General features: G+C 45.2%; 1 protein-coding gene across 1 annotated transcript; it reads right to left on the bottom strand.

Moving 5' to 3' along the window:
• Positions 1–733: 733 nt before the first annotated feature.
• On the bottom strand, positions 734–6667 carry COX17 (cytochrome c oxidase copper chaperone COX17). The gene is made up of 3 exons (XM_074983571.1): positions 6352–6667; positions 2215–2328; positions 734–941 (listed from the first exon to the last, which is right to left on the bottom strand). The coding sequence occupies exons 1-2, from the start codon at positions 6462–6464 to the stop codon at positions 2244–2246; spliced, it is 198 nt and encodes a 65-aa protein (XP_074839672.1). The 5' UTR covers positions 6465–6667; the 3' UTR covers positions 734–941; positions 2215–2243.
• Positions 6668–10629: the final 3962 nt, after the last annotated feature.

The following is a 10629-nucleotide window of genomic DNA, read 5'->3' on the forward strand; positions in this document are numbered from 1 at the left end:
GGGACGCCTACAGAAGTAGTTCCACCCCAAGCCCTCAGGCAGGCCTGACCTCTGGCAAATCTCCTTATCAGGGACCTCTCAAGTCCCGAGGGTGCCAGCCAAGGGAGGCACAACCTGTAGAAAACAAAACCTTCCCAAAAAAATATCACAAGCTAACAAGAGACAAGCCACCAACAGAGAATATTCTGGGAAGTGGGAGTGTATTGGGATTACTTCCTGTGCGTTGTTGCTGATGACTAAATGACGTTCCATCTTTCGAATCAGCCTCTGACTAAAAGGTAGCTGACAAGTATGAAGGGCCCACTCCACTCCAGAGGCTGTACAAGAGAAGTTTCTCTCACTTCCAATCCATAGCTGTTAGTGAAGGGAGGAGGTCTCCTTCTCTACCTATTCTTCAACTACCATTTTTAAGTTCCCTTATCTGTAAATAGACACTGCCCATAGCTTTCAAAAGCAGCAGTCAAAATTAAATTTGGCAGTTTTTGTGCCACCCAAAGGGTTCTACATAACACCACAGAAAGTGATAAATGGCTTGTTAATTTGACTTGACAGCCAGTTTGGCAAAGCCTGTGACAGTAAATATGGTGAGACACTGGATGAAGTCTCAGAAGGACAAAGGCAACACTGTATCAGGGAACTGAATGTATCCGAGTATCCATAAGGGCTAGAAACTTACTTTTTAAAAGCAAGATGTGAATGTCTTTGGTTTAAAAAAGAAGAAAGAAAGAGCGAGCATTTTTAAGTCCTTTATTATGAGGAAAATATATCTCTATCAGCAAATCAATATCAGATAATGGAGGCGCCAGAGGGGCGATATTCACATTGTTTTTGCTAGAAATTCTCTATAAATAGATTCCTCATAAGTTTGTTCTTTGACGTAGCTTGCAGAAATAACTTATTGTTTAGCCACCTGAGAAACCAGTCACCCAACAGCAAACCACCTAGGAGGAAAAAAAAAAAAGAACATTTCTAATAAGAGACTTCTCACTGAACATCAACAATTCAATAGCCTCCAGTCATAAAGGTTGCTATATGAGGCAATTTGAAGACTACACTAACGACAGTTACTTCCACAGGTTCTCTGTTGTAGCAACTCTGAAGAACACAATATGGTGTCTTTATAATGATAGGGAGACAATAAAGACGACAAAAAAAAGGAAAGCTAAACTCCACATTTAAATAGCAAGCTGTCCTGTGGCAATTTAGATACTAACAAATTAGGTCAAGATTTTTGTGGGTATAACCCACTTGAGATGGATTTGTAGTAGAAATACAGAATCAGAGGTTTATATAGCAGGGGACAAGGGAGGAAAGGGAAGTTACCTGTCACTAGTAACACCAGGTAATGAAGCAAATTAAGCTAAATGTGTCACATTACAGCAAATATCAAAGGTTGGGAGATTACCCTTGCAACACATAAGCCAATTAAGACCTCTGTTCAGGGCAAGGTTAAAAGGCGCTAAATTTGTAAATGAATTCCAATTCAGAAGTCTCCCTCTGACCTTCTGATAAAATTATTTTGTAGAAGAATGGAAAGCAGGCATTGTCATTTTTAATCATTTCATATCCTCCTTGCACCTTATGACCCCCTCCAAATCTATTACAGGACAGCCATTCATAACAGCCGAATGGTGCTTTGTCACTGTAGAATTATTTAACACAGATGCAGACTCCCAGCAGTCCTTTCAACTCTGTAAACCCTCTAAGGGTTCGTCTATATTTATGGGTGGTGGGGGAAGGGAGAGAGGAAAAGGGGAGTTGGTGCACCATGATCAATCTTCCAAGGATCAATTTTGCTGCATGTGTGAAGATGAGGCAAAAATTGATATCTCTGGGCTCAGCGGTTGGCCCTGGCCATGCTGATGTGCAGAGTAAGGGACATCAGAGCAGGCCCAAAGATACCTGATCAGGAACAAAGTCGATCCTGATACAGGGATTCTAGCAACACAAATGGCATGGATAGAACTGAGTATCTGGGATCGACTTTGATCCCTAGTGTAGACCAGGCCCAAGAGGCCAACAATAGTTACTCTTGAGCCAGTGAGGACACAAGCAAGTATCAGTCTTCTCTTCTTTATCCTAAGGCACAGCTTTTCACATTTAAGATGATGCTGTGCAGGAAGTCCAGACCCACTAGTGACACCTACTGAGATCTCAGGGTCACTGCAGAAGCAGCAGCCATGTAAGCAATGTCATACCACAGTCAATACTCACCATGCATACAGCCCTGCTGCTCAGTTCAATCATACTTTAAACCCCAAGGCTCTCATGCACTCCTTGTGAGCCTCAATAAGGGGCCCGCAGTACTCCTCTCCTTTCTCAATGATGCTGCAATGCAAAAGGATTTCCCTGGTTAGCTGGCAAAACAGAAACCATGTAATACCCAAATTTGTAGGACCAAGGAACTATTGCACATGAAAAGTCCACAAAGAAATTGAACAACAGATTTCATACTAAGCAGACGATAAAACAATCTCATTTAATATAAGGCTGTTATTAAACTCAGATGGTTTTCTGTTTGACTTTTCCTGCTTCTTTTAAACATTTAAAATAAAAATAATTTGAAGTGGGACTTTCAATTTAATTTGCTGTACAGTTTACAACTGGGTGAGTTAATGACTTTTTTCAGAAAGGTTATCCTGATCTAGTTGTTCCATATGAAAAAAAAAGATGCCACCTACTAGAGATATTGACCATCTCCCATCCTTCCCCATGGGACTGAAGCCACTGGCTACCCTCAGTTAAGATGACTGCCATTTCGCTACAGCCTTTTCATGTGGGAGGCTGCCCTTAGTTTAACACCCGCCCCCTCCAAAAAAAAAGAAAGAGGCCATTCTCAGCTTGAAAGGGAAGCCCAGCTGACTTTGAGGAACCCTTGACAATATAAGGAGGAGACAAGAGAATGTTAACATTACAGGCATTTTCATTAACCATTTCATTTTTGCCGCACTGCTGAAAACTCACTTGACACTAATGAATTAAAATGAGCCAGTTAGTACTTGTGCATGTTATACCCAAGGCAGTATTTTCTTCTTCCAGAAATACATAGCACTAGTTTTCTCCATGTCATTTTTAGTTTAAAAAAAAAAAAAAAAAAAAAAAAAGGATCTGAAAAAAGGTGAAACCTCACATCAGAAGGTAGGGAGGTTTCAAGCCTTGAGCTTAACTAATAGGGGATACCTGATTTGTAGCCTATGTAGGCCAAATGAGTTATACCTTGCTTCTTGCAGATCTCTCCAACAACTCCTTGTGTGACTCCATCTCCTGCCCCTCTATTTCAGGGACTTCCTGCAATTCTCCCTACACCAAATGCTAGGGTGGCATACTCTAGGTCCCTGCTTCCCTCATCACCATTCCCCATCCCTCCATTCTCTTGTGGGTCCCTACTTTACCTCCCTCACCCCCCACCCCACCCCTCAAAAAAGTAGATTCTCCTTTTTTCTGCTCTCCTCTCAGTCCTAGCTTTCCCTGCCACTACAGTTGTCTCTGAGTCCCTGCTTCTTCACATCTGTTCCCCCCATACCCCCACTGCACCACTCCTCTACTGGGTCCCCATTCAACCCATACAGCTACAATCTTCCTTCCCACACAAATCCTTCCTGTGGGGGTTTCTAATTTTTGTTAGAGTCCAGGCTACTATCTTCCCATGCAGATAGTTAAGTTGCAGCATCTGACAGATGTAGACAGCAGCAAAAGATAACAGATTCTCCCCTCTGCAGCCCCAGGCATGGTTTTCCCGAGAATACAAATTTTCCAAGGGTCTGAGTTACATTCTAATCTATTGGGCTTGTATCCATGGATGCCTATAACATTCCTGAAATTAAAACATGTTCCGATTTATACTTTCAATTATTTTCCTCCAGAAGTATTCAAGTCTGTCACCTTCCACATCTATGCAATGTTGCCACTAAAAGGAAAAATCTAGCACAAATTTTGGACTATGGAATTAATTCTGGCATCTCCACATTAGGGCAGAACATTTGTAGCTGTAAGGAATGGAACCAGCAATTACAAGGCCATAAATGTAATTAAGAATAGTTATCAAGCTAAACAATAAGTCTTTAAGTAGTGCAGCGCGTTGAGAAATACACATGTGGGTTAAATAACCCAAGTGATGTGGAACAAGTGCACTTCATGTTCACAGTAAACACACTTTATGCACACACACAAAAAAGTTCTCTTTTGCAAGCCACCAAGTTCTAGTGGCTTGAACGGGGACCAGCAATCAGAACTGTGTTCTATTCCTGGTTCTGTCATTACCCAACATCATGCTGTGAGTTGTCACTTGGGCCATAATTTTTGGTCACTACAGACCCTGTGCCATAGGTTCTCCTTTAAAATATAGATCTAATATTTAACACACCTCAGTAAAGGGATGTAAGTAAGGCTATGATTTAGTCACTTTTCATCACCACTGGACAAACACCTGCCTCTGTTCATTTCCTCTGAAGCATCTGGCATTAGCCACTGTCTTAACACACAATACTAAGTGAGATGGAATTTTGGTCTGACCCAGTATGGCCCTTTTTATGTTCAGAGGTCACAGATTCTGCCATGGTGGTTGTGACCGGAGCTGCACCTCCTTTCCCACCCACTGGCAATGGCAGGTGTTGTTCCCCCTTTCCTGTCACAATGGCCAGAGATGATGCTGTCCTCTCCTTTCCCCCTCCAGTGGCTGGGTCTGGAATTGGAGTTGTCCCTCTTGCACTGCCGTGTCCTAGGCTGTCAGCCTACTCACCAAGTGGGGCAATCAGCTCCTCCCATTAATTTATTGCCCTTGACCTGTCAATGACTTTTTCTAAAAGTAACTGTGACAAAATCTTAACTTTAGCTATGAAATCTTACTTAGGGCTGATCAAGTGCTAAGAAGTGACAAGTGTAAGACAAGAAGCTTATACTGTTGCAGAGCTTGCTTTGATTTCCCCACATATTGCAGTCATAGTTATTAATTATCACAGAGCCCCTGTGCCATTGTAGAATCCCAGCCACATAGAAAAAGTGCCACACAACCATCAAGCTTTCCAAGGAATACAGAAAACCTACCTCACTACAGTAATTTCACTGTCGACTCAAAAAATGTTAAAATGATTACATGATAAAAATAATTGAACTAGCTTCTGAAATTCTACTGCAATAATATATGGTGTTGTTAGTGAGAGTCACTACAAATTGTGTATATATTATTTTAACCCACATATCTATTGTTCCCATTCTCATCTCTAAAGGGAAAAATGTCATTTAGGAAGAAAACTTTCCCAGTAAGACAAAACAGCAGAAATGTAGCAGTTTAAAGACTAACAAAACGATTTAGTCGGTGATGAGCTTTCGTGGGACAAAATAAATCATTTTGTCAGTCTTTAAAGTGCTACGTTTCTGCTGTTTTGTTGCCGTACAGACTAACATAGCTACCTCTGTTACTTTCCCAGTAAGGTCAAGGTTCATTATTAGATGTCAAACATCTTTTATGTTCTACAGGTTTGCAGACAAATTATTGTTAAAGCTTTAAAAATTAAGATTTAACTTGTATTAAGTCATTAAAGACTGAATCAAAGAGAAACTGTTATGAGTCATAAGAACATGTAGCGAGACTGTTTAAAAGCTAGTCAGTTTTTTTAAAAAGTTCAGTTTCTGATATTGTACTTGTTCCTGAAACCATTCACCAATGTTGGTGTTTCTTTAAAGTAAATTATGGTTTTAAACAAATGTTTTTCTCAATTTCTGCTTTGTGCAAAACGCAAAAGTGGCACAGAAGCTGATGATACAGGAAGTGCAGTGAAACTTAAGCTATTGAGAAACTGACAATACAGGAAGTATTGCAATACTGCATATGTAAAAATAACATTTGGTCACCGCCCTACAAGCAGACTACTAAAAGAGGAAACTGATTACTGTGAGTTATAATAGTGATTTTGGCACAGGGTCATCTGTCTGCTGGGAAGCGAGGTGAGGCTTGGGCAACCTTTAAAACTTACCTGGGCATCAGTAAGTTGGGCAGTGTGTGGTACAATGAAACATTGCACATCCAAATGTCACAGTTATGCTAACGAAACCTAAGGGGTACACACACCCGTGGGGAAAGAAGTGAGCCCTAGTCCACACGTCCCCCTGAGCTGCACCCAGCTGGATCCCTCAAGAGTGTAGGCAAGTCACACCCCTGAGGGATGTAGTTAAACTGGTTTAACACCCCCGTGTGGCCACGGCCCGGCTCATCCATGCACCCAGCTACCGGCTGGCTGCTGGCTCGGGGAGGTGTCTGCCCGACAGCCCAGGGAAAAGCCCACGTGGGGTTGCAAGACGCGCTGCCCTCCCGGCCCGCCCGCACCAGACCCGAGCAGCGCCGGCCCCGCTTACCAGGCATCGCGCGCTTTCTTGGTCTCGGGGCAGGCGCAGCAGGGCTTCAGCGGCTTCTTCTCCTGCGGCTCCGCGGCCGGCGGCTCGCAGCTGGCGGACGCCAAGTTCGACATCTTGGGCGTCAGCAGCCCAGGCTCCCAGTGGACGCACGGGGCTAGTGAGAGCCGCCCGCCCTCCGCAGGGAGCTCTCAGCACAGGCCGGACCCCCTCCCCCTACCCCGCTGGCAGGTGCGTCCCTCGCGCGTTCTTACCGGGGCTCGCGCCACGGCTCGCCAGTGCGCATGTGCTTCGCGCGGGCCCGGACTTCTTCCGGGTCACCGCCTCCCGTGACTCGACACCTTACCGCGCCTGCGCTTGCTGTGTACAGGGGGTGACAGGGGCGAAGGTCGTTCTCCTGCTCCGCCACGCGCTCGAGTCACGGGCGACGCCATTACCGACTCTTCCCTCGTGGGCGTTGCTCCTCTTCCTTTCCCACACTCCTCGGTCTCGTGTCCCTACCCTATTGCCGGCTGCCCTGCCTGGCCCGGCCCTGGCGCCGCCGCCGCCGCGCTTCCCGGCGGGAGCCCCCCTGGTGGGGCGGGGCTGCCGGCTCCCAAGGCGCCTTTCACACTGGTTGGGCTCGACAGCGCTGGCGGCTCAGTGCGGACGGGCGCTGCAAGTGCTGGCCTGAGCAAAAAGCGGGTGCGTCTGCCCCCATCGCTGCTTCTCCTAGCAGTGCCGGGGGGAGGGGGAGCTCTCACTAGGCTCTGGGACAGTGATTCCCAACCTCTTCAGTAACACAGTAGGCTTCAATGAGATGTACAGTGTTACAGGGCTAGGGAGATCCTGTTTTGTCAGCGTTTGCCCTCGGCCAGAGGAATTGATAAAGGGCTAAGGTTACCACCCCTCTGATACATATAAAAAGAGACACCCCTGAGAGGGAGTGTATCCCTATCATTATCTACCAACTCACCCTGTATTAATGTGTTATGCAGAGCACATTAATAAAACAAGTGGGTGGACACTGACAGATACGTTCGCTTAGAAGTGTCCTTTGAAAGGTCAGATATGGTAATCCTAGATAAACCCTGTGCCTGCTGGGACCCAGGGTTGCAGGACCTCCTCCTCAGTCTCCTCCTGGCTACAGCTAAGGTGGCCACCTGTAACACCAGGGAGAGGAGGCTGGTCAAGGGAGGAGATTGCGATTGTGGGGCCTACTTCTGTTCCACCATTCATTCAAGAATCCGGGTGGAATTCCTCTGGGCAGTGTCTGCTGGCTCCCTGAACACCTTCAAGGAGCAGTGGGTGTTGTCCGGGGGTCTCTGCTCCGTATCGCCTTCTGGCTCCCTTATTTTGGCCCTTTGAGCCCCACACCCATTCCTGTTCTTTCTTTAGTTGTCCCCTGTGATTATTTGGGAACCATGTCCTTTTAATGGATCCCCCTCTTATGGGGGACCTTTTAGTTGTGGGCGGGCTGTGCTTGCCCACTCCCTTGTATAGGATAAAATTCTGAAGTAGGCCATAGTATTTGCTAAGAACCACTGTTCCAAAATGGAGTCTTAAGCCTCCCCACCCCAGCCATCTGGGGAGAGCATCCCAGTTGATGTAAATAAGTCCCTAGGCAGCTGCATTCTAGGAAGGGACTGTGTGGGGAGGGTAATTGGACTATAGTTAAAGGGCAACTGACACGATTCCTTCACTAACTTCTGCTTTGATTCTGTAGAGATAACATGAATGATCATGTCCACACGAAGATTACATCAGGATGCCAGACAAGACATCAGTGCTTTACACATCAGTGTATTACAGATGAGATGTCACTTTGTACATTGGTGTTGAGGACTGCACTCTTCAAAGCACTTGTTTATAGATAAAATGTTCTGTAAACTGCACATGGAAACTCTTTGTAACTCCCAGAGTGTTCACTAATTCATCTGGATTGCTCATTGATTATGTTCATTTCCTTATTGTCTGCTTCTATTCTTTCCTCTGACTATCAGCTCTCTATATAACCAATCATAACTTGGTGGCTGCCAGTGCATTCTGAATCTTAACCAAGTTCAGAATCACTCCACCAACTGGTTGTAAGAAACCTTTGTTTCTTCTCATACAGTGTCCAGATTTCATTCCAACACTTAGTTATCACAATAGGAGTTGGGACTCAGGCAGCCTTCTGCTTGAGCCACAGCTGGTGCAAGTCATCGACGTCCCCCTCCCCTCCTCAGCTCTGCAAATAGCAGCAGTGAGGGGAAAATGACAAAATTTCATGGCACGCTGACCAGTTCTCACAGCACATCAGTGCGTCCTAACACATCAGTTGAAAACTGATCTGAGGCTCACTGTGAAACAGAACATTACCCATTTCAACTTCGGCAAGTGGGAGCTTGGCTGCAGTGAAGCTGTGTGACAACTCCCTTACCCTCCAGTCTGACCTTGTCCACACACTACTCCCGTTTTTGCCAACCCCAGCCTTTCTCAGGAGGTAACTATCAGTGAACTTCAACCTTGGAGCACCTCAGAGATGGCTCTCTGCAATGCGCAGCTGATTCGTTCATGGAAAACATTAAAATTTACTGTTCCTTCAAAGAGACAAAAACAGCAGCTTATTACGAGTCATCTCTATTTAATCAAAATGCTGGGTTGGTCAAAAAGTAAACCTAGGTTAATTCCATCAACAGTAGGTTTTAACTGTAAAAGAGAGAAGGATTACAAACAAACAGAAGTAAAAATATGGTTTCTAATGTCTGAGACCTATAGTCTTTGTTCAAGGTACTCTTCTCACCAATCTTTGTTTTCCAGCAATGACAGATTAGCTGTTATTTAGAATCTCCGTAGAATCCATAATCCTGATTTTCCTTGTCTCAGGTGAACAATAACTTAGGTGTTCTTTCAGGGTTACCAAAGCCAAACTTTCAAAAAAGAGGACAACCCTAAAAGGGAGTGTATCTGTACCAGTACCTACCAACTCACCTTGTATTAATGTACTAGCTATACTATAAAACATTATTACAACATATGTTGGTAAGATACTGATATGGATACACTCCCTCTCAGGGGTGTTCTCTTTTTTATATTTTAACTCTAGTTCTTTGGTTCATCATAACCAAAGGAAGGTTGTTGTAGGTGTGTTAAAATTGATTAGTTTGATCATATTCACTTGCGATTAAAATAGGAACAGCTGTGATGTGCAGGCTTCTGCTTTACACTTCACACTCCCTAATGCACTAATCAAGTATATATCTTGTTTGGTCTTGGGTTCACCAGGCTTCTTATCTTTAGTAATTTCAGTATCCATATGGATAATGGTACTTGAGGGTTAGATTATGCACTCACAGCTAACTTGGCAAAAGTAGTATGAAGGGTGTACCATCAATCAAATATTAGCCCTGCCCCCTAACCCCTAGGGGCCCATATTGACTCTTTGGCCCTGGGTCGTGAAATTGCTGCCAGCAGGCCTGACTTAACCCTAACCCCATTAGTTTCCTGCAATTGTACAAATTAATGTAGTTAAAAACCTTAAAAATGTCTATAGTAACCATCAAAATTGCAAAAATGTAAAACTAACTTTTACCAAACTTTAGATGTGTGTGTACAGGTTGAAACTCTGAAATCTAGGATTCTCTTGTCCAGAAATGTGTTGTCTGGCAAGACCATGGATCTTCCAGGACCAGAGAATCCTGGGGCTGGGATTGGGGGTTATCGTTAGGCTAGACTAGCTGCTGGATGCTATGGCAGGGTAGCCAAAGCTGGGCTGGCGGCAAGGTGGGGCAGGGTGGGCAGTAGCAGCCAGGGAGCCTGGGCCAGGAGCAGCAGTTAACTTGCCTTGCCCTGGGAGTAGTGGCAGGGGCTGGGAAGCCAGCAGCCCAGGCTTGGGAGTGGAGACTTGTAGCCGCTCATGTCTGGGGCTGGGCAGAAAGCTGTGGCCTGGGGATGCTGTGGCTGGGGCTGGGGAGTGGCTGGCTGGAGCCAGGAAATGGCAGCTGTGGCTAAGCCGTAGCTGGGGAACTTAATGGGTTGGGTGACTGCTGGGAGGGGAGCTTAGAAGCAGGAGCTGGAATGCCAGCAAGGGGGCAGAATTGACCTTCCCTAGTCCAGTTAAATCCCTGGTTTGGGACCTCTCAGGTCCCGAGGGTGCTGGATCAGGGAGGTTTAATCTGTACATATCTAGGAACAAAGAACGAAAGCCATACCTACAGACTGGACTCTTCTTAGACAGAAGGAAAAGAGAGAGGATATATTCTAGGGAAGAAAAAGGATAAAATCTCGTGTCCTGGGCAGTGTTCGGTATTTAGCCAAAGA

Source organism: Carettochelys insculpta, chromosome 1 (assembly GCF_033958435.1).
Source record: "Carettochelys insculpta isolate YL-2023 chromosome 1, ASM3395843v1, whole genome shotgun sequence".
Lineage (NCBI taxonomy): Eukaryota > Metazoa > Chordata > Testudines > Carettochelyidae > Carettochelys > Carettochelys insculpta.